Raw genomic sequence first — 25,694 nt, 5'->3', positions numbered from 1 at the left:
GATTTGCCGCAGATGGCATTAACTAATTGGCCGGACAAATGAGGAGCGCTGAAGGCTCTCACCCGGTACAACGTTTAAGACAACAGGCCTGAGGGTGCCCAGTTGGGCGCGAACCTCGGCTCAGGGCGTCGTCTGGGAGGAAAAATATTTGAAAGAATTAATCGACCCTAGTGGGTCGATAGCGATAAGCGCTGAATGAGGGAAATCGTCGACCACGCAGGCGGGGTCGGTATCGGGGTCCTGAAGTGTTTGGTGTCGCGAGCTGATTGGCTGCCTCTATGGCTAGAGTAATCGGGTCGTCGGGATCGTATATTATCCTGCTGGCGAGGAGTGGGTACATACATACCTTACACCTCTGCCTGCAGATATGATACTGTTGTTTTTTTTTTTTACCGTAACTTATTAGCCCCATAAATAGAGATCGCAATTTGGATACGCACCCCGAAAGATGCAGAGATGCATAGCTATGAATTATGCATATCCAGATGAGCGGCCTTGACGTAACGAGTGGTGGTGTCGGCTTTCACTTTTCATAACATTCTAGAATCTTAAGATCTGAGAGATCTAGTCGAGCGCTGCAACGGCGAATGTGACTGAATATTGTTATTAGACTAGCAGCCGCAACGTGGAACTTGCATATCGCGCGACACGATATATTAACCAACGCGATGACTACATTGTTTCAACTATCGCATCGCGCGGGATATGCGTGTAGCATGCAACGGGGGCTGGACTTACTATTTAGTCAATTTACTCACTAGTAAAGTCAAGTTAACAATCTTCTTACTATAATGACCCATGATGTTGAAGCCCAGCCTCCGTCGTCTAGCGGTTAAAGCGGTTCAGGTTCGATTCCCGATGGGAACGTTATCGAAATCACTTTGTTACTGTCCCTCCAAGTCCAAGCTGGAGATGATTAGCAACTGAACATATTCTATGGATTTTGTTTACTCCCAGTCGTTGGTCCCGGATGGTCCCGGTTACTATATAGGCACATGTATTTTAGGGGCCTTTGGCAGCTCAATAAAAACCCTGACACCAGGGTTGATGAGGTTGGTAATCCACCTCACAACCCACACGATAGCAATATTAACGAACTTGCTGTTCATTCATTTATATTACATATTTTATTAGATATGATTATATAGAATAGTAATGTTGCTCACTGACTATTATTAAGGATAAAGTAACCATGACAACATAAATATTTTCAGCAAACTATCTTTAAAAATAATGACACATTAATGTTATTATTATATTTCCTTACATAAGTGTTTCAAGTAATCCCAATATTTATAAATAATTTCAAACTCTGACAAAAAATAAAGAAACAAAACACAACAATAGTGAGAAGTAAATGAATTATGTGTGATTGAACCATACACAAAGAGATTTCAGTTCATTGTTTCAATGAACTTGATACAAAGCCTTGAAGTTGTATTTGTATCATACTGGTTAGAGAATTTTGTAACGGCAAATATATGGTTTGATTAAACATGTTTACTATAGTAGTTGCAGTTACAATATTACATAACTAAAGAAGGGCTAAATACAGAGTGTTCCTGCAATGTTAAAGATTTAATGAGATTACTGCACTAGTTTGAAAATCTTCCTTCTCTCTTTCAAACTTGTATTTTGTTGTGCCCGAAAGGGTCTGTAATGTGAAACCCATGTAACATACCAACTTATACAGCATTATAGTATGCAAATAAAGAATATTGAATATTCTTAATGTTTCTCTTATTGACAGATATTGTTTTATTACTAATGAGCAGTTTCCAGGTCAAAATAAGTTATGAATTATTTATTATCAAATTACTATAAGTTTAAAATGAATAAAAAATATTTACTTATCTCGATTTAATTAATTTATTTAATTTTAATACCTTAAAATGCAAGAATAAGTTCGATATTTTACCACGTTTTTTATGATTTCACAGTGTATGTTTTCATACAAATTCCTTACTAATTTATTTTTACTAAAAAGTAATAATAATACGCACGCCTTCCAAAAGTCCGGGCCTCCATAGGCCCGAGATATGAAAAAGACATACAATAATAATAATATATAAAAGAAAAAGATAAACTCAGTTTGCTACCTACATCTTTTCATGTTTTCTTCATCATCAATATATGACCTAATACATACACCTATTACATAAGTTTAACTTTCTTTTTCAAGAAGTTATGTTATTATAATGGTCCATAATGACTTATCAAATGATAAGCATCTTATCATGAATTTATGATGTAAACAAACATTCTTATGTCACTATCAAAGTAACATACACTTTCACACTTAGACATAACTTCTGCACATGGTTGACATTTTCGTTAAAATTATTTTATTAGCTGTCTATTCAACGAAGCTTAAAAGAATGAAGAGGATGACTTGCCCTACAATACCCACCTAAGTTACTAATATTATGCAGAATACAATTAGGCATGTCTAAATGAAAGTACACTTATGAAAAATATTTATGATGCTGGTGTACAAGCTAGGAAGAAGGAGGCCTATGTGTACATATCGTGATCAGATCCGGCTTGTTTTAGGGCCAAGGTCAAGAGCTCTCCAACCAGCGAGCATACACGAAGCCTGATGAGAGTGGAAGAAGCGAAAGTGTTGTGTCATGATCATAGTAAGTGGAATTCCATAGTATCTGCCTATCTCAACGGGAAATAGGCATAATTTCATGACATGTACAAGTAGTTATATAATATCAGGCATGGAATAACTGTTCTTTTTTAGTTTAACGTTCAATGTTATGCTAAAAATAACTGACCAGGTAGTCAACTGATCTTTAAAGAATTCACTAAATTAAATTGGTATGCATTTATATATTAAGTTTGACCTTATACTGTCCAGTTTTCATGTTCACATTTTCGTATTTTTATATGGTTTTATTATAGTATTGCAAGGACAAAATAAAGTTCTCCCTGTGATGTCTGTTTCCACTCACACTGATAAGTGTAAATTATTACTTATCTGCTGTGCTATTTTGTTTTGCATTGTCTCTATAAATTCTCTTATCACTTTATTATTACCAACCTTGATAAGATCCACCATTAAAATATTGAGCAATACATAATTAGTATGTGTATGTGATGATTGCGGCTACAACTTATAATTAGTCTTTTGAAAGTAATATTATTATTATGAACCACTAAGGGAAAGTACTCTTGACGGTTAGGTAATACTTTAGATACTCAACCACAAAATGTTTTTAATTCAGTTTGTTACAAACCCGCCAAGGCGGTTATTGAATATAAAGCAGTTTATTTTTAATATCTACATTCTAAGACCAACATTCAAATTCTTATTGGATGATGATATTATACAATTTGAAGGTCCATGACCTTGCTATAATGAATATGTTGCCTTGAATGGTATCGCGAGAGGCAATGGAAGGAAAACTGCCATTACAGGCACTTTCAATGTCGTGACCGCGACAGAACACATGCATACAACACGCGTAATCTGATTCGCTCATCACGTTCATAAACTCATGACGGTTTGTTATCAAAGCGATATCAAAACAACGTTCAAAGATCTCTCGCGTCGCCACTACGTACACAAGTGCGACACAGCTCTGGACCACCGCCAATACAACAAAACAACAAATAAATGAAAGGGAACCTCTCACTTACCTGATGTCAACTGGGAATTTCTCCTTACTGCGATCCTCCCCACAGAAATGAAACTCAATCTAACACTACTCATTATATACCGCTCGATAATTATTCACAAATAACATCAGCCCCGCGACGACTGACAGAACCGACACACGAGCGAAATAGAAATGCGACAAGAACTCCGTAATTCGCCAGTTGCAATTTTTATTGTATTTGTTTGTCAGGCGAGAGAAGGCGATTCTGTCATGACGCAACACTTTTTAGTCAACAACACCGACACTCTCCGCAAATATTCAATTACGCGGTGTAAGTACGAAAACTGCACTTTCCTATTTTTTTGTATGATTTGAAAAAAACAAATTTTATTTTCTAGATATTAGAGCGGCCATACTGATGTTCACAGCTGATTTTGATGTGAAAGAAGTTGAAATTTTCAAGCACCACGTTGTTTCGAACACCGCGACATCTATTTCCAAGAAAAGGTACTGTTGTGCTGTTTTATCATCACGGATTTCTTTTTTTTCTGATCAGCATTTATAAGAAGATTTTCTTATAATAAATATTTTTTGTGAAAAAAGAAACTTACTATTATAAACCAGTTCATTAGGTGTTTCTACAAATTTAAAAAATATTGGAATACTATTTTGAAGCTATTGTGAAAACTAGATATAATTATTTGCGCCATCTAGTGAGCAATAGTAATAGTTATAAGCAAGTGCTGTTTTATCTTTGAACAGTTAGGTATAATTTAAACTAGATGGCGCAGTTATGTAAAGCGGCCCATGGATGCGCGACTCAGCATTTTCATTTGCCATAGTAGGGTAAAAAATTGGTAAAAAATATAGCCAATATTGTAAAATGGCAACATCAAAAACGAAAACGTCAAAATAAATTCTAGCAATTCCTCGTCTATGGTTCAACGACTTGTCCAAAATGGCTGAGACAGAAACGGATAATAACAGTATAATTCGGCCTGAAAGAAACAATAAGACTCAAGTGGCTACCAATGGACCCCGCCGCGTTACAATCTACAAAACCGAGACTGGTTTCGGTTTCAACGTGCGTGGTCAAGTGTCTGAGGGTGGACAGTTGAGATCGATCAACGGGGAGCTTTACGCTCCACTGCAGCACGTCAGCGCTGTTTTGGAGCAAGGAGCAGCGGAGCAGGCCGGCATCCGGAAGGGTGACAGGATTCTCGAGGTGTAAGTACCCTGAACATTCACTTTTACCACCCGTGAGCGTTGCGTCAAACGTTGCCACCCACTTGTATTTCCTAGCATTGTTTGGTTCAACTCTTAGCCTAGCAACGGGTTTTGGGCCTCTAGCACTAGTTAGGATCGTCAATAGGCCATTCTAACTTTTCAGACGTATCTAACTGCGCTCTCTGGCTGATTTACATAAGTACTATGAGTCATACTTCCAAACTTGTTTTGAACGAAAGTTGAATTTAAAATCGGTATAATGTTTGTTAGTTAAATATTGTAGAATGTAAATTGTGTGTGGAGACCTGCTTATTTTGTTGTAAGCCAGTTAGTAGCTGGGTGTTATGTACAGAATCTATAAGATTCTAATAAGACAAACTTTGTAAGGTTTCCTGTTTACAAATGGTCTTACTCATGCTGTTAGATATATTGTTTCTGTTTGCTTAAACAAATACAATTATTTCCCTTCAAAAATTAAAGCATCATTGTTTCTTTAATTTTATACATCAGTGTAATATACAACAATAAAAATCGGTTTTACGTCATAAAGTGCTTCTGTGAATAACTTCTCTGTACTCTTAGAGACTGACAAAATTGACCGGGTGACTTTTTGGACACTTTACACAACATGTGATTCTTTGACTGAAATTATAGATTAGAACAAAATATCTAGAAACGGCATTACAAAGTTGACTCAAAAACGTCTGCTACATTGAACACTTTCGCACCTCATATCCTACCTAGCACACTATGCCTACGTGCCTCCGCAGAGCATGCGTCGTACATATCGTACCCCTCAATAATCTTGGTCAAAAAGCCTAAAGCGTACCTTTGTTGGCATCCCTAATATTTAACTATTGAATTCCCATAACATAACATTTAATTCATAACTATATTCCCAATTATCATGATGGACTAATGTTAGGGGCGATAGGCTGATCCCTTATCACCATAAGGTTCATCATATCCATCTTAGGACTTCGTATCAACAGTGGCTGCAAGTTGTCTTTGATTACTTGTGGCTCTGCCCACCCCATTTGGGATTACGGGCGTGAGTTTATGTATGTATGTATATTCCTAATTAAGCTAATGAAAGGTACATCGATCACAAGATAAACTGAGTACCCACACTTCTCCAAGCTTTTCCAGCCAAACAAGTTTTTTAAATGTTTCTGTACAATATTGTTAGTAGAACTGCTTAAATATCAAATAAAATAATTAATTCTATATGAATTTGAATATATAGTTGTTCTTGAAATTTATCTTATGTAACTAAGTCCCACCAAACCCTATTTTTATAGTACAAATAGTTTAATAATAAACATTACTTTTTTACATGCATTTTCTTATACCTTCTTATCCTAACACAATATACATAGTCCCACAGATGGAGACAAGGGCACAATCCTCGTTATTATACTTATTTAATAAAAGGAGGTATTTTCATTACAACATTATCTTGGGATTCTCTTAAAATGCATAAATGTTTTTGTCATAATTTTAATTATCATAATCCTTTTTGCACAACGTTTTTTAACATAATAGTACTTTCCCATAATAACATCTAGGTATACTGGTTTGTTAGGTATAACTTATTTTTGGACTAATATTTGTTGGTATAAATTTGATTCGCAAATAAATAGGTATCCATAATTCTTTTTTAGAATAATAGTGTTTTGTCATAATTTTTACAAGGCATAACAGTAGGTTAGGGTGCGTTGGAGGTGGCCCTTGGGCCACCCCTACGCCGTCAGCATGTTTATCTTACACACGAAAAGTATATACTGAATGATGACCAACAGCATGAAATAGTGTCAAAAAATATAAAAAGTCACAATCATGAACCAAATGCAGCCAAGGAAAAGTAATTTTCGAAAATGTTCAAAGTTGTGCCAAAACTTTTCTTATTTGGAGTATAGTTTTTATGCTTATAATAATTATGCTTATTTATTATTATTGTCATTAATTATTATGCTTATAGTAGTTATGAATTTCAAAATTATGCTTAAAAAGTTATGACAAATTAATACTATGCGTAACTAATAATAGGACAAGTAACAGTATGCCATGGTAAATTATTACATACAATTTTATGAGTAAAAATAGAGAACCCATTATCTTTTATTTTTTCTGTATACTTGTCCTTTTCTTTACCTTGACTATTGTAGACAGTCATTACTTTACCACCTATCACATTGGTCTAACAAAAAGCTTGGTGAGGTGTGGGTACTTAGTTCACCTTGCGATAGATGTACCTCTGACTGCCCCAATTGGAATAATAGTCGTGAGCTTAGGTTATGTGTATATTATTTATTTATATTCAGTATGATATTTGCATTTTAAATGGCATAGCCTTGAAGTTATTAATACAACATAAATATTCTTAAAGTTCAGACAAAATATGATCATGAGATCAAGGGCAGATGGATTTTGTTGTTTATATTATATTTTTTACATAACATCATAACATTCCCACCGGCTACGGTTCTCATCTTACAGCTACAAGTTGTGTTCTAATTATTTCTACCACTGTCCACTCTGATAGGAATTTGAGCGTCAAGATTGTACTATGTAATCTTCTTATCGTGTCGGTGGATTGATGATGATGATGATGATGAATGGGCTGTTAATGTTATGTAAAATAAAATAAAGAAAGTAAGATGATCCGTGCTTGGAAAGCACGTTAAGCCGGTCATGTTGCTCCTGGTTACTATTTACTGGAGGAGCTCGGTGGCGCAGCGGTAAACGCGCTTGGTCTGCGTTTGTCGAAGTTAAGCAACTTTCGCAAAGGCCGGTCATGGGATGGGTGACCACAAAAAAAGTTTTCATCTTGAGCTCCTCCGTGCTGCATTAGCAGTCGTTAATAACCACCAATCCGCACTGGGCCCGTGTGGTGGTTTAAGGCCCGATCTCCCTATCCATCCATAGGGAAGGCCCGTGCCCCAGCAGTGGGGACGTTATTGGGCTGATGACGATGGTTGGCAAGAAAGAGTATTGTATAACCTATAAAAGAAATGAGCTGTATTTTTGGCTGTCTGTCATTTATCTTCTGTTTTTAACCGACTTCAAAAAAGACGGAGGATATTCTATAACTATAAAGCAACTACGTTTTTGTTCACGGCTTCGCTCGCGTTAAATTCGGAGTAAGACGGTTCCTCTTTCCTTATGTACCAATTTTTAGCTTCCTACCTTGAAACTACGAAAAGTTCTATATAAAACTTCACCACCTCTTTGAAGAGGTTGGGGCAGATTTCCAAAAAATATGGACGATTCTTTTGTTAGTCACAAATAGTCCGCATAATATTTTTTAGCTTTATCCCTTGAAAATTGCGGAATACTCAATACAAACTAATACAAACTTCACTCCTCATTTTAGGGAAATGGGGGGTTAGAAAGAGACAAAAAATAGCCTATGTCACTCTCCATCCCTTCAACTATCTCCATTTAAAAAATCACGTCAATTCGTCGCTCCGTTTTGCCTTGAAAGACAAATAAACAGACAGACACACACATACATTTTCCCATTAATAATATTAGTATGATGGACAAAGAAATAGTATGAAAGCATTGCTGGCATACTGGTATACTAGTACTATAGTATATAGTGTACAAAGTCTGTGATATTATGGTACCATTCCCAGGAGGGCAAACTCCTTTGCTTAATTTGTTTATCTACTTCAGGGGGCTTAAAATGGCCACATCGAAGCAATTCATCGAAAAAAGCAATATTGCTATTTGACATAAGTTTACATTGCGCACTTACTTTTAAATGCGCAAATATCAAATTGCAATATTGCTTTCTTAGATGAATTGCTTCGATGTGGCTATTTTAACCCCCCAGGACTAGTTTTCACTTGTTAGGCAGTCAGAGGGTTGACAAGTTGAACTTTTTCTTGCAGCTTCTTTTCCCCGGCTATAAAGTTAGTGAGAAGCTGCAGTAGTTTTCGGCGAATGAGACTTTCGTTATGTAAAAAATACGGTTCAAAGTGAAACTATGTTACTTACTGAATAATGATATTTTAAATTTTACAACAATTGGGATTTAGTCGTAACTTTGTAATAATTATTATTTGTGAAAGCACGATTCACAAGTATGGCTTACTTAAATAATAGTTACGATACGATATAGTTACGATAATACGTACCTAATTAATGTTCTTTAATTAATACTATTACTCTTTTATATTTACACGAAACAAGTACATAAACAAAGACATAAATCAAATTCAATCGCCATTAAATATTTATAACACTTTTTATCACATAATTTGTGATAATTTATAGAAATATGTTCAGTATGTTAAACATAATTATTGTTATACAATATACAGCCTTCTTGTCTTCATTCTGTTCAGTTTTAGTTGCGATGTAGACCTGGTTGCTTAAACGAAAATATTCGCAAATTTCGTGCGTCGATCCTGTTATAATATAGTATCAATTTAGTGCATTTTTCGGTACCGCCGCGTCGAACGCACCCCATTCGATAGATTGTGCAACTTTATTAAAACACTCACAGAACAAAGACTTTCCAGTCCCCAAAAAAAAAATAATAACGTAACGTTCACTGAACTATCCCGGATAGTAGAAAATTGATTTGTATTTTCTTTGTGCTCAATTAATAAGTATAGTATTACTATGTTGGTAAGGTGGATTCAAATTCATGTGGTGGGTTAGAGCCACAAGTAACCATAGACAATTTGCAGACTGGATACGAAGTCATAAGACGGATATGTTGAACCTTGTGGTGACAAGATTTGCACCTATTCAGCTGCTTATCATTCGAGTCAGGTTATGAAAGCTTAAGAAACAAGTGCCTTATATACATTCCAGATTTAGTACTAATGATCGGGATTAAATCGAAAAAAAAAAACCGTACTTGTATAGTTCGCGCCGCGAAAGAAGTCCCGCGGACGTTATACGTTTGTATTGTTGCGTCTTTTTTATGTGACTTATTGTAGGTTTGCCGCAGATGGCATAAACTACTTGGCCGGACAAATGGGGAGCGCTAAAGGCTCTAAAATTTAAGACAACAGGCCTGAGGGTGCCCAGTTGGGCTATTGTTGCGCCAAAAATTGACCTTTAATATCAAAGTCAGCGAAAGTAGTCTGCGCAGTAAGTAAACAGTTGCGAAAACAAGCGCTTGCGACAGGATCTATATTAAGCTTAAATAGAGCACCGTTGTTTATCGGACACTTTTGAACAGTTTACCTTCAATCAAAAGATAAAAGGATGCCAACACGAGTGATCTCAATCAATGATTCAATAAGCCTAGTTCACTCCACTACTACCGTACCCACTACACGACAAAGACATCACTTTGTTTGTTTGTAGTACCTACAGACAGACAGACAAGTCTCTTGTGATACTTATCGGGTAGACAATTTTCAGCCACACGTGGTATTAACATGTTCACTGTGTATGAACCACCTACGAGGCATAATAAATTTGAAACTCATACCTGCATGTCCCGTATGTGGGGCACGGAAAATCCGACGAAGGCTTTTCAGTTTTTTTTTCTTGCCATAGTGAGTCTATGTACATAAATTCAAATGTGTTTATTATTATTAACTCATAGCTGCATGTCCCATATGTGGGGCACGGAAAATGCGATGAAGGCTTTTCAGATTTTTTTTTCGTGCCATAGTGTGTCTACGTACATAAATTCCAATGCGTTTATCGAAAAATAACATTGCACGTGAGCGGTCCATTCCATATCTAATTTTCAGTTACACAGTAAACGTGTTAAAGTCCTAAGGTGGATATTGTGCGCCGAAACTACTTTTGTCTATAGATAAGCCACTGTCGACAGTCTGTCGATAGGTCTATAGTATCGATACTATCGTCAGTCAAGCTATCGATAGTTCGGCAATAATAATCGAAACGAATGAGTAACTGACTAGCTGAAGACAAAATGCGAATTGAGATGCATGCATTTGAGAATAAGACAAAATTCAAAAATATTTATTTTTCAAAATTGGCTTACATAGTCAGCGCTTTTTGAACGTCTAAAATTAAATATTATGTAACTAGCTGTAAAACTACTACTACATCGGAATCTGTAACGCTGAGGGAAAGACGTCGCCAGAAAATCTCCCAGCACAGGGCCCTAGTCCTTAGACCTAATGCGCGCGACATATAGCATCATATTAGAGAGGACTCAATGACAACTCACACTAGAGACGAAGAGAGATACGCTCAGTATGATAAGCGACTGAATGCAATGAAATGAAATACATTGTAATGAGGGAATTTCAATGCTACGCGTGCCATGACAGGGGCTTTAGGCAGCACAATAGTAACCCTGACACCAGGGTTGATGGGGTTGGTAATTCACCTCACAACCCACACGATAGAAGAAGTACTACGTTCCTCAAAAACAAAATTATGGCGCTGTAAACATACATACATAAACTCACGCCCGTAATCCCAAATGGGGTGGGCAGAGCCACAAGTAATCAAAGACAACTTGCAGCCACTGTTGATACGGAGTCCTAAGATGGATATGATGAACCTTATGGCACTGTAAAGATCTACGTTAAACCTAATTTCGTGAATAACAGACATAATGCGTCTTTTATCTTTGTTTTGAGTATAAACGATGACCCTTTTTATTACACCCAGGCACAAGTACATCTTGCACCCATTATTATTCTGATCAAAATAAAGAGAAGCAATATAGCTAGCAACACAATTCTATACATAATGTGATCTGTATATCGAGAAACAATTATTTTTATAAATTCTTCTGCCATTACATTGTATTTTTGAATAATTATGTACTCTAGTAATGAGAAAATAGATAAAAAAATATCACGTTAAATCTTGACTGTGCTATCTATATTGCAGGGGTGGCCAACAGGTCGATCGCGACTGTTAGACCAGTCGATCATGGCAAGGCAAAAAATATAAATACGTAAACCAGACTGTCCCACGTAATCACCCACTGCTGGACGCATCATCTTGTATATTTTTTCAACCGTCACGGTATTTATCCTCTATTTTACGCAGCATAGTCTTTTGTTTTCGGCTCGCGATGACCAATAAGCAGGAAGCGTGTGGGACGCGGGGGAGGGACGGGAGGGTTTCAGTCAGTCAGTTGACTGACTGACAGTTGACGACAGAGACTACCGGGGTTACGACGTTTCAACGATTGTCGATGTAAATCACGATTAGACTTTCTATTAGGCACGCCTCATAATTGTAATTTTCACACTTATGTTTTTTCTCCTAATAAAATAAAAAATGCTACATGATTGTGTACTCAACTATGCTGTTTCATTTAAGATTCTAGAAGTAGGTATGTAATTGGTAGATCGCGCAGGGTCTCGTTATTGAACAAGAGATCTTGGGTCCAATCAAGTCGGCCACCGCTATATTGTTTTCGGGGATCGTAGCCTGTAAAGTTCGTCATTAAAAAAAGTATGAAATGTTGAACACCTCTGTTGAGCTATTTACTCTACTATCCAAAGATAACATGTCAGGTGAAGTACATATATTAAATATTGTTGTAATAGTTTCCCCATTACAGTTAAGTGAAGTGAAGTGGAAAGTGGGTGGAGGATCACACGGGGCTATTTTTGTATCACTCTTAATATTTTCATACGTTCCCCAAAAACAATATAGATGGCGCTGTACAGATTTAACGTGATAATTACCTATTTTCTCGTTGGTCGGGTACATAATTATTTCAAAATATAATGTAATGGCAGAGGTATATATATCATCATCATCAGCCCATTAACGTCCCCACTGCTGGGGCACGGGCCTTCCCTATGGATGGATAGGGAGATTGGGCCTTAAACCACCACGCGGGCCCAGTGCGGATTGGTGGTTATTAACGACTGCTAATGCAGCCGGGACCAACGGCTTAATGTGCCTTCCGAAGTACGGAGGAGCTCGAGATGAAATTTTTTTTTTTTGTGGTCACCCATCCTATGACCGGCCTCTGCGAAAGTTGCTTTACTTCAATAATCGCAGACCGAGCGCGTTTACCGCTGCGCCACCGAGCTTCTCTCAATGGCAGAGGTATATATATATAAATATATATATATTATATATATGGACGTTTTTTTGAGTTATTAAATGGATTTCATTTGCAAACAAGACCTCGCAACTCGCAATAAATACGCTAGTTACAGTCCAGATAAAAAGTAGCGTCAATTTTTATCTGGGATGAAACTGCGGAGGGATTGTTAGATAAACTCACACCTGAATGTGTTTATTTAAAAATGCGCCTACGAGATTTTTGCACTAAAAGGCGCTAAAGTTATGTGAAACAGAGCTTTGTTACCTAGCGTTTAGGCAGATAGTATCCGAGTGAAATATGGAACAATTTATTAAAAAAACAATTAGATAAAGGTCATATCATAACAGCCAGTGTCCTTATTATTAAAGAGTATTTTATAACTGTTTTGAAGTCAACACTCGACCTTAAAAAGACAATTATGGTTTTTACATAATAGGGTATTTGACTGGGTCGAAGATAAATTATAAAATGCTAACCCAGAAATAGAATCAATAAACTCTCGTAGGGAATCTAATAGGGAATTTGACTGGGTCAAAGATAAATTAAAAAATGCTAATCCAGAAATAGAAGCCAGTCTAACATGATAAAAAATCAATCACATTTTACTTTTCAACTTATTTTCGAATTTTATTTATGAATTAAGTAATAATGAGTACGACGTTTCACCGCTTTTATTGATGACGTCACAGGACAGTATTGCCATACAAACTCCAAAGAAAACTTTTTTTTGAGGTTTCGCAAAAAGTATGTCATTTGACTAGGTTGTCAAGTAGCCTAATTTGGAATTTTTGTTCAGAATTATTGGCAAATTAATCCTTGAGAGTATTGAGAGTGAATAAAAAAGCCTGTATATATAATAATACTTATTGGGCACAAAGAACTCGGGTCAAAATGTTTAATAACATGTATTCATTGTACGAGCCTATTGTGAAACCATCTTGTGTCGTCGGGAGTGTAAAGGAGCCTTTGTTTGGTAACACTGGGTAATTTCATTTATCTTTATTTAATACTTATTAAGACCCGGATTTCTAGACAATATACAAACAATAATCATGTGATATTAAAAGGACTTTGGGTCGTATAATGTAGGTAACAGCTCGCTGTATTTTCATCGGTTTTGGTAGGTGTTTAAGTACAGGCACCCCCGTGATTCACTCTTGGTGTTGAAGATATCCTTGCGCCACTTCTCTTCAGTCGTAACACGTTCTTAATAGATAGATTTATAAGAGAATTTTGACTCCCAGTCGGCACTAATTTAAGAGCCATACTCTTGTCGGTGTTGCATTCTCCATGCTACTTTTCAGGGATCATATTTGAAACTATTAAACGAACTCTGACCTGGGGGTTAAAATGGCCACATCGAAGCAATTCATCTAAGAAAGCAATATTGCAATTTGACATTTGCGCATATAAAAGTCAGTGCAAACAAATGTCAAAAATAGCAATATTGCTTTCTTAGATCAATTGCTTCGATGTGGCCATTTTAACCCCCAGGTCAGAGCTCGTTTGGTCAGGTGAGATTGTGGGCAAACTGTATTTTTATAGTAGATTATATAAGATCGAAAATAATTATTTTAAACCATACCACCACCACCAACTATTTTTTTTTTCTTTTTATTTATCTAAAATAGACATCCCACACTGAGGGAATGTCACAACGCTGATTTGAGCTCAACAGAACTAAAAAAGCATACTTATTAATTTCATTTCATACGGCAATAACTTAGCTTCTGCAGATTTTTTTGGCCAAAGCTTTCTTTTTGTCACGTTTATCCCGATCTATCTGTACCTAGTTTTAGGGACCCTCGCCCTTGTGACACACTTGGTCGCGTGGTTAGTGTGAGTAAATAGACCATGATATCACTAATAATTCGACCTATATCATCCGTTATCTGAACGGAACTTGTTCGTCGCGTTACTGACTGCGCATTGGGTCTCTTTGATATTGGGCTCTTTAGTGAATCCAGGCAGCTTTTGTAAAAAAAAAACGGACCTGTCCTCAGGTTACGTAAGTGGACCCTGCTGAAACGGGATAACCCTGATGATGATGAGTGAATCTGAATTCTGGGTATTGCATGAAACTGATTTGGTTTGAATCCTGAATCCTGGAAACTATTGGTCTATTTATTGTAAGTGACTGACAATCTTAAATTTGTTGCATTCAATGGATGTATAATAATTATAAAGTATTTTTTATATGCTAAAAACCCTCAATTTTAGTTGAGGTTTTCACACACTTAGATTTCCAACGTTTTCCGTCATATCAAGATCACAAAAGAAGTCCCTCCGCCGCGGCGTTGGTGTCGCGGTATGCGTATAGAATGATTAGGACTTGTCAAATAGTTCCATTAAAATCCGTGGGACTTCTTTCGTGGCGCGTAAACTTTTTGGATCAAATCCCCAAACCTTACCCAGAGCAGTGTTATCTAATGCGTAGCTTTACTAATTATGCATTGTTTATATTATAATGTTGTCTGAGCCAATTACTTCGTGATTTGTGGTCGACGCGCACTTGTATCCACTCGCCCTTTCTGCTATAAATCACCCGCTGTATAACAAATAAGTTTATTCTAACACCAGTTTTGTGTCAAGTGCCACGTTATCTTAAGGGATTAGTTTGAATTGTGTTGTGTTTAATAAATAACTCTTTGAATACCTACTTCCCAAATTGAAATTTTTAACGGACCACAAAATATTTGAAAAAGTGTGATTTTCCCGAAGTGTGTTTCTCACTCTAAATCCACCCACATTAAAACCGCGCCATAAACTCCTGCTCCATTTCGGGGTCTCTCCTGAACGTAAAGAATAAAATTTGATTAAAAAGTTGTGACGTTTACGAGATTTGAACCCTTCCTGATCGTTCCGTTACCTCCCCGTGTGAATGGTACCAGTACCAGTTGGCTGGAGGAATGTCTTCGTGCGTGCAGCGTGGAGGCCGCGGAGATTTCCGTTACTTCTTCTACTACTGCTCAGACACCGGCTTCGAGATTTACGACCTCGACCATGGCCAAGAAGAGCCCCACATCAGCGAGGAATCTCATAGGTACCTACACTCAACATTGCCAATTTAGGGAAAGCTCTGCTGAAAACAAGTAGATTGTATGATTTGTTTTTGGCCCGTAATATGGCCTATGCTGTCGTCAGCTCTTATGTACCTTTGAAGTGTGAGCTCTAAGGTTCAACGCCAAAGAGTTCTTGATAATAATTCGAATTTGGAGTTTGAAGAATTGGAGACCTCTTGAGAGCATATTTGTGAAGTGTTTGTTGTTTTGTTCCGTTATAGACGGCGATACGACTCACCACCTATAACGTTGGTCTAACAGAAAGCTCGGTGAGGTGTGGGTACTTGGTACACCTTGCAATAGATGTACCTCTGACTACTCTAATTGGGATATTGTCGAGAGCTTACAGCTAATGCTGTCAGATCTTATATTCCTTTTATATACATTTTATACACCAATGCTTTGAAGTGACTAGCAGCAATGCACGACAAGAGATTTTGATAGTAATTCGATTTTGGAGTTTGAATAATTGGAGACATCCAAAGAGAATATTTGTGAAATGTTGCTCGGTGGCGCAGCGGTAAACGCGCTCGATCCGCGATTGTTGAAGTTAAGCAACTTTCGCAGAGGCCGGTCATTGGATGGGTGACCACAAAAAAAAAAGTTTTCATCTCGAGCTCCTCCGTCCGCTTCGGAAGGCACGTTAAGCCGTTGGTCCCGGCTGCCGTTGGTCGTTAATAACCACCAATCCGCACTGGGCTCGCGTGGTGGTTTAAGGCCCGATCTCCCTATCCATCCATAGGGAAGGCCCGTGCCCCAGCAGTGGGGACATTTATGGGCTGATGATGATGATGATGTTCCTTGTTCATATTTCGGTGTTAAATTAGAGTTGCGTGCGACAGAACTCCATGATTCAATTCCGATCATTATTTCTTCAGATAGACAGCCGACATTGTCAGAATGGATTTAAATCCTTTTGGTTAGGTTTGGTTGCTAAAGTTCATTCATGTACCCTGGTAGAGGAACAGATTTTTTTCATATTTTTAGATTCAATTACATAGACCTAGCGCCCACAATACCTTTCAGGATAGATAGACCCACAATTCGTTCAACGACCCACGTCCACGATTCGTTCGTTTTGTGTCGTTCGTTCGTTCGTAATAAGGCCGCCCAAATTGTACTGTATTCATGTGTTATGTCTGATTGTTTAAATGTAGTTCTGTGCAATAAAGTATATTTGATTTGATTTGAATTCGTCAGAAGATCTGCAGCCTCTTTTAGTATTTGTATTTTCTTGCATGACAAAGCAGTTACCTTACTAGTTAGTAAAGAGTCATAATTGAATGCGTATTCACTACTATATAGCTCACGTGTAATTACTAATTACATAAAAGCAGTCGTAAAGTCATACACGTGTTGTGTTACGAGAGCTGAATTGTAATCGTAATTTCTGCGTAGAAAGCGGTGTAGTCTTATTAAATTTCTAGTATTTGAGTGCATCATTTTATCTAGTAATTCCTTTAGGTTTGCAGAGCTAGCACTAAATGCCACATGTCGAGATTTACATTGATAACAAAGTCATATTATACTAATACTATTAAACTGTCGATGTTTAATACGTGATGCTTCACTCTTGTATCCCAGAAGTGGTAGGCAGAGGTGTATGTATACACGCCATAAATTGAACACAAATCTTTGATCCTCCCAATAATGTATATTGTCGCCTTACCTACAAGAAAACGACGTAAGCGCCTTCTCAAAGATCATATTCGGTTGTATATAGACACTAGACAAGTTAGTTTCAAGTCAGTAAAAAAATATGTGTCTGAATTTTTACATTTTTTACCCGGATTGAAATTAATTGATAGAATTCGAAGTTTTGTTGAAGAACACCAGTTTAAAGAGATTTATTCTCATTAAAAAAACTACTTATACACAGTAATTTACCATGAGTATAAAACATTACTTTGAAGATGCTTCATCATCATCAGCCCATTAACGTCCCCACTGCTGGGGCACGGGCCTTCCCTATCGATAGATAGGGAGATCGGGCCTCAAACCATCACGCGGGCCCAGTGCGGATTGACGGTTATTAACGACTGCTAATGCAGCCGGGACCAACGGCTTAACGTGCCTTCCGAAGCACGGAGGAGCTCGAGATGAAAACTTTTTTTTTTGTGGTCACCCATCCTATGACCGGCCTTTGCGAAAGTTGCTTAAATTCAACAATCGCAGACCAAGCGCGTTAACCGCTGCGCCACCGAGCTATACTTAGAACATAAAACCTACCAAATGTTTACAAAACCATGAATCCTATGCGAGTAAATGTTTTGATTTGATCTAAATATTTTAACAAAGATAAATTAATTTGTCGCGTTGAACAGGCCGAGAGGGTATTTAAAAAATACTGCGAAATGGTTTTCACTTTATGGCGCCGTTTTTCCCTCCAAGTATACTCATGCATACCTACGTATACTACTTATACATAGTTTTCTAACCATATTATATAGATCGTGTGTATATTTATCAAAACAAAACTATACGTTATAGTTACGCGTTACGCATACCCACGCAATACAATATGCTTTCTGGATATACCTACTATGTTTATTACAAACGATCCATTTTATAAATAAATAACATTATGCGCGTTGATACGTAGTTCCTTATGTACCGGCGGGTTTGATGCTATCAGTGCAATATTTGATGCTATTGCCTCATAGGCAGGTCAACAGTTCAGAAGATATGATACAAGGGCGATTGTATAGTGAGTTATCTCTCCACGTCCATTGCGTTTCCTTGAATTGAGTCACCGACCGGTTGCTGTTCTGGGAGCAAATAAAAAACATAGAACACGTTCAGCTGCTTGTCTTCCCGGGCATGTCGTAAAAACCGACAGAGGGATTGCGTCCTCTAACATGATGGACTAATGTTATGGGCGATAGGCTGATCCCTTATCACCATAAGGTTCATCATATCCATCTTAGGACTTCGTATCAACAGTGGCTGCAAGTTGTCTTTGATTACTTGTGGCTCTGCCCACCCCATTTGGGATTACGGGCGTGAGTTTATGTATGTATGTATGTATGAGTCACCGACGGTTATAAACATCTATCTAATTCCTCCTGTGGGGTACATGTGTTTTGATGTGACATACATGTAGGCAAGTGAGAATACTATGGAAGGATAATGAATGGGACGTAAGGCAGTTTTAAAAAGTACGAAAGGCGAGTCGATGGTGCAATGTCGGTCGGGTTAGAGGATTTTGTTAAAATATAAGGAGTAAAGATATTTAAAATATCCCGTGTTATTTCTATATCCCACATACATACATAAACCAAATTTCCCACCGGGGTTAGCAGAGATTATGGAATTCCATTTGCTTCGATCCTGACACACTTCTGTTGCTACCTCCACATTCATCAATCGTTTCATACACGCACGCCGGTTCAGAGTATTGGTGAGGTTTTGAATTTGAATGTGAGAGAATTACATGGGATTTAAACATAGCTAGCGAGGAGTAGTTGTGTATACTTCACACCCCTGCCTTCCCTTTCAGGGATATAAGCGTGATGCTATGTTATATTGTGAGAATGAGTTATTAATTATCTTATTTGCAATTTTCACTAACACAGTTGGGTCAGCCATGTTTTTTTGTTTGCGACGGATGTACTTCTGCTCTCTGTCTCTCTAGACTCTCTGGAGACTCTTAAAACGGGGTAACGCTGGAGATGATGATAGATGTTCGTCTGACTAACCCTATTGGAAATATAGTCGTGAGCTTATGTGTATAGACTCCAGACTTATGTGTATAAGTTCCAGTAGGATTACCCCATTGTCGCTACCCGGATTTTTATTGTAATACCTTAAACGGCACATAATTTAAACTGTTCTCTTGTTGTCATCAGCAATGGCGTGAACGTTGAAGGAGCCACCCACAAGCAGGTGGTGGATCTCATCAAGTCTGGCGGCGACTGCCTCACTCTCACAGTCATCTCCGTGACACCTAAAGTGAGTTAAAACAACAGTATTGTGGTGTCCTATAGCGCTCCTGGAAGATAAACTAACGCAACTTACATCCCGTTGAAAGAAACGCTACATCTAGCTCTAATAAACAATTTTTAATTATTTCTAGCGTAGCACTATGATTGACAGTCCTCTAGTGTAGATCGTCCATGGTTGGTCCAGAACAACGTAAATAGCCTACAAACGCCAGTGCTGGACCTGTCTCCCCTCACTGATACGAAGCATAGTTCACTGCGGCATGGTGGAGAAACACCCGCACTCGAGTTTGGAATTGCTAGCCTAATATTGGCATTCTTTTCTTTTCTTCTCTCTAGGAAGCCGAACGCCTAGAGCCATGCGACGACGGCTCCGCCCCAGTGGGCGTAATCGGCGGCGCTGCCAACTCCCGAGCCACAGTATATCAGCGCTACGACTACACAGACAAACGTTCCCTGCCAGTGTCCATCCCCGACTATAGAGTCGTGATGGAGCGCAATACCGGCCGGTCATATGTGGCCTTCAACGTCCACATGGCCGGCAGACATCTCTGCAGTCGGCGGTACCGGGAGTTCTCGCAGCTCCATCAGATCTTAAGGAAAGAGTTCTTGGGTAAGGCACAAGTAACTTTAGTTCGTAAGTACAGGCGTCTTAGCTCCCGTGTGCCCAGTGTTCTAGCACTACATACTAAACTATAATTAAAAGAGGAATGAGTTGTATTACCTTTTAATTTATGCGATAAAGTACAAATTCCTTAGGATTCGGTGACTTATCATTGCATATGTTTGTTTTCAGGCTTTAACTTCCCCAAGCTACCTGGAAAATGGCCGTTCACACTCAGTGAGCAACAGCTGGACGCGAGGAGGAGAGGTCTCGAACAGTATTTAGAGAAGGTAAATAAAATAAAATTACATTAGTAAATGTTTTTTCTTTCAATTGTTTTACGCTAATCATAGCTCTAGATACTTATAAAAACAATTTTTCACAGTTTAAAAATATTCCTGCACACGTCACTGATTCATCACTGATTTTAGGGGACGGGTAATAGGTATAATCTGTGTGTGTAAAATATGTAGGTATGTATATGGCACTTATTTTAGAGACACAATAATCTTGACACTATTGAATTCCTCCCAGGTATGCGCAGTAAGAGTAATAGCAGAATCTGACGCGGTGCAAGAGTTCCTCACCGACTCTGACGACTCGTCCAACCCTACTCCAGTGGACCTGAAGGTGCTTCTCCCTGACAAGGAGGTGGTGACGGTGTCAGTACTCAAATCCACCAACGCTGACGATGTATACAGAGCAGTCTGCGAAAAGATCGGGCTCTCCAAGTCCGTGCACAAGTACTTCTACCTCTTTGAGATTGTCGAATATAATTTTGGTGAGTAGACAGAGATGATACAGGTTTTTTTTAAGATGTAAATAAAAAAATAGATAAACCAAAACATTGTTTTTTTTTTCAAATGGTATGGAAAACTGATAAAATTTAAGAACATTCAACAGTAGCGACACATGGCAAATTGTAATTCTATTTGTTCCAGAACGCAAACTCCAACCCAATGAGTGTCCACACTCACTGTACATACAGAACTACTCTACAGCGTCGTCGAGTTGTCTCTCCGTTCGCAAGTGGCTGTTCAGCCCAGAACGGGAGCTGCGCGTTGTCAAAGAGGACCCTAAGGCTGCTGCTTTCATATTCTGGCAGGTAAGTGGAAAACTGTTTTATAGGAATGTATACAAGGTGAGAAATCCACTTTTTCCGTTCGTTAAGCAATTTAACCTATTAAATATTTAGACTAGAAGTAAAATCATAGAATAAAGAATATACTATTTATAGAACGGCAACTCCCCGCTCCGCACCAATTCACATCGACACCGACACCGACTTTAAATTAAGTTGTCAGCAAAAGTCAAACGGGTTGTACATCAGCGAGATGCCTATTTTATTCACCCGAGTTATTAATTCATTTTAAAATTAGCAGTTGTCAATCATCCGTCCCTTTCCTTTTCGGCGGAAAAGAAAATGACGGCTATAACTTAAAATAAAATTACGAGGTATCTGCAGGAATCGGGGCCGTTACCCCATTATCGCTTACTTCAACCTAAAGCTATTGGATAAGTATTGTTTTTTCACTTGAAGCGATTGCAAATCCGAGAGTGTTTTTACTTACCTATATGTATACATAATTTGTAATAATTGCCATTCCAGGCAGTAGAAGACGTGAACCGAGGCGTATGCGTAGCCGGCGCTCGCCTGTACCAACTCAAAGCGTTACAAGACGTTCGGCGAGCATCAGACTACCTGTCCCTGGCGCGGACACTACCGGGCTACGGAGCTGTCGCCTTCCCGCCCGCGCATACTGACTGCAGGGCCACGCCCATGATCGCGGTCACTGTCGGTAAGATCACTCACTTTATACTACTCACTTTTGGTAAGATCACGGACTGTTAAATCACGCTCTGTCGGTCAAATCACTCACTGTCGGCAAAATCATTCACTGTCGGTCAAATCACTCACTGTCGGTCAAATCACTCTGTCGGTAAAATCACTCATTGTTAGTTAGATCAGTCACTATCGGTAAAATCACTTACTGTCGATAAAACCACTCACTGTCGAAAATCACTTACAGCCAGTAAGACCATTCACAGTTGGTGACATTACGCACTGTCAGTCAAATCAGTCACTGTTGGTTAAATCAGTCACTGTCGGTAAAAGTACTCACTGTTGGTAAAATTATTCACCGTCAGTAAAATAACTCGCAGTAAAACCATTCACTGTCGGTAAGATGACTCTATTACCAAGAAGGTTCGATAAGTTCAGTAGTTTTTGTGTGAAAGCGGAACAATCACCCAACCTCAGCAACTTTCGTTTCGTTTTTCGTTTGTAACATCAGCACCCTACATCGTATGTATTTGTGAAGGTTGGTGTTTATACTAAGCTAAGGCCGCTCAGTAGTATCCGCTTGTCCCTAGCTCGGACATTGCCGGAGTGCGGGCAAGTGGATATATCATCGCATTCCGACTGCAGAGCCACGCGTCCTATCGTGATAACTGTCGGTAAGAACCACAGATACAAAAAGACAATTCAGGGGTTAGATTTCACCTTCGAATTTTACTCGGATTCTACCAGGGAAAAGTACTATGAGTTTCTAAGAAGAAACATTTTTTAGATTAGAGTTCAGCGGCAAACGTAGTCGCTTTCAATCACACGACGGCGTGATCAACTTCGATCGACAACGATGTATTTGATTTTTCTTTAGGGCCGCGAACCTAAGTCATGAGCACTGGCAAAGCTGAAGTATGAGCATTTTGCCCATACTTGTGAAGTGTGAGCATTTTTTTTCGAGCCCTCTTGGCCCTTACAAGGGATGGCCTCGGTCGACGACCTCGGCTATGTTTCGCGCCGTAGGAGAACTGAGTAACCGTGGTCCCCTCTACAGGCTGGTCGGGCGTGCAGCTGTGCCCGTGCGGCGCGGGCGCGGGGGGCGCGGGGGCGGGGGCGGGGGCGGGCGGCGCGGAGCTGCCGTGGGCGGGCGTGCGCTCGTGGCGCGCCGACGACGACGCGGCGGCCGCGCGCCTGGCCTACTGCCGCGCAGGGGCCGCGCCCGAACACGTCACGCTCTACACGCCATACGTGAGTACCTTATTAATAACATTACATAAGCTCACGACAACCCGATTGGGCTAGTCAGAGGTGCATCCATAACGAGATGAACTAACCCACACCTCGCCGAGCTTTCTGTTAGACCAACGTGATAAGTGAGCCGTATCGCCATCTATAAAGTCGAGCCACCTGTAAAGACAACAGTGAAGACTGAAAACTACACTTAAAATAACTAACTCGTTGTTAATAAATTAAATACTACGTATACGATAGTAACTCCGCCCCGAACCAATTCCTACCGAGCACTCTAATGATCCCGTAAAAACATTTTGTTTCCTTACAGTACCAATTCCTGTGCAACTGTATGGACAGAATAGCGGAAGAAGCGAACTGGGTGGACACGGGAGAATAAAAGCCGCTAGACGTAAGCTAACACTCGGTATTATCGTTTACACGCTGGCATTCTAGCTGAGAATTCGCGGGTGGCAACACTGAGACTTCGATTGGCTGTGGTAGCATTGGTAGGATCGCGGAATAACTTGCAACACTGATGGTAGAAAAATAAGTTGAAATGTTTTTTTATTATGGTAGAAAATGAATTATGATTGACATAAGTCCAGGATAAAAAATAATCGGTATTATATCGTAATAATAGAATTTTCGATTTAGAGCTCTTCCAAATACGTTTTAACGTTAGTTTTCGACGTAACTCTGAGTGCAGAGGCCATTATAGATTTTTACAGTTACATTAAATGAAAACTTATTTAATAATAGAATAATTTAGAACAAACTATGTCAGTATTGAAGCAATTAGTAAGTTTAAGCTATAGAATGTTGGCAACATTGAATAATCGGTGAAGAAGTGTTGCCATCTTGAAAATTCTAACTAAAATGGCAGCGTGAGTAGTCCCTATAATTATCAGTTATCGTACTATAAAAAATATACTAATGTTAATATATTCGTTAAGTATGTCCGACTTGTGAAAACGAATTATCATTGTCGAGGACCAGTGCAGCTAATAAACAGCTGTGGAAATATGTCTGCCTCGCTCTAACGCAAATAATTTGCCGTAAAAGCGAAAGAGATAGTCGTTTTCTCAGTTTCGTTTAAAAATTCTGCTGTGGTAGACTGGGTTACGTTCAAAAACATATATTTAGAGTTAATTGTACTTAAATCAAATTGCCACTTTATACTTTACCTAGTTCTTATGACTCTAAAAAATATGTTTACATACATTAATTGTTTGTAAGCCCCTTTTATATGAAATATTCTATAGTTTATTAACACAACTAGTGAAAAGTGTTGATATATATTATTATGTAAAAATATATTTAAAAAATACGAATTATTGTTCATTCATATAATATTATAAACTTAAAGAAAATGCAGTTAATTAAAATAATTACATTACTTTCATCTACTGTCCTAATAATATATTATAAATTAAAATATTAAATACGTCAATCTATATACCTAGGTATTTAGGAACCGCCTTTATCCTAATCATAAAAATCCTAATATAATTTTATTTAAAATTTATTAAAAGTATAAGTATAACTTCTTTTACTGCCTTCTTGGACTTCTGTAGTAATAAAACTGTGCTCTCGATATCATGGTCATTTTAAAATTATATGCGAATCAAAGGCATTGGAACTTTGTGGCATAATGCCAATGGCGCCATCTGGCGGATTTTCAAAAAACGTCCGAGCACGACGAAATGGTGTATCAATAAAAGACACTTGTGATATTTTTTATCCTAATGTGTTGCGTTTCCCAGATATGAGAATTAGATCGTGGAAAATTTAAAAAAAAAACCTGAAATAGGTTACATCATGTGTCGTCATTTTCTGCAAACCGCCAGATGGCGCCACTGGTACTGTGGCAACTGCCAGGCTCTTTGGTAAAAAATTCGGACCCCCTTTAAAATTAGTGAATAAATTGTGTGGTAGGAAAATTTAGCTAAATTATATTTCTTAGCGTGCACAGGTGTTCCTATTATAAATTTATAAAGTTGGCATAAAATCTTGGTTCATTTTTCTTTTTTTTTTTAACCATATTCAAATAGTACGAACGCTAGCGTCAGTGAATATTCTATCGAAAACAAACCGCTCTTGTCGGTGCGTTGAAATATGAGAGATATAAAAGCAATGTAAATCTAAGTGAATGTCTATTTGTTGTGAAGAAAATACTATACATTAGCGAAAGTAATGTTAAAATATAC

The 25,694-nt window shown here is 38.3% G+C and overlaps 2 protein-coding genes and 1 long non-coding RNA gene across 4 annotated transcripts in view; 2 read left to right on the top strand and 1 right to left on the bottom strand.

Moving 5' to 3' along the window:
- The window catches only part of LOC126370861 (ATP-dependent Clp protease ATP-binding subunit clpX-like, mitochondrial), a 48,410-nt gene extending 44,330 nt beyond the window's left edge, over positions 1-4,080 (bottom strand). For both annotated transcript variants that reach the window (XM_050015967.1, XM_050015966.1), the window contains exon 1: positions 3,649-4,080. In XM_050015967.1, the coding sequence (XP_049871924.1) occupies positions 3,649-3,721 (73 nt within the window). In that variant the 5' untranslated portion in view covers positions 3,722-4,080. The remainder of the gene's footprint in view (positions 1-3,648) is intronic.
- Positions 1-25,694, top strand: part of LOC126370901 (uncharacterized) — a 309,102-nt gene that overhangs the window by 36,186 nt on the left and 247,222 nt on the right. The gene's annotated exons all lie outside the window — the stretch shown is intronic.
- Positions 4,544-24,742, top strand: LOC126370865 (sorting nexin-27). The gene is made up of 9 exons (XM_050015974.1): positions 4,544-4,835; positions 19,772-19,874; positions 20,204-20,477; positions 20,661-20,758; positions 21,003-21,249; positions 21,410-21,573; positions 22,078-22,267; positions 23,309-23,502; positions 23,816-24,742. Exons 1-9 carry the CDS (start codon positions 4,567-4,569, stop codon positions 23,882-23,884), a joined length of 1,608 nt encoding a protein of 535 aa, XP_049871931.1. The 5' UTR covers positions 4,544-4,566; the 3' UTR covers positions 23,885-24,742.

This window comes from Pectinophora gossypiella, chromosome 11 (genome assembly GCF_024362695.1).
Source record: "Pectinophora gossypiella chromosome 11, ilPecGoss1.1, whole genome shotgun sequence".
Taxonomy (NCBI): Eukaryota; Metazoa; Arthropoda; class Insecta; order Lepidoptera; family Gelechiidae; genus Pectinophora; species Pectinophora gossypiella.
This window is presented reverse-complemented; position numbering and strand designations above follow the sequence as displayed.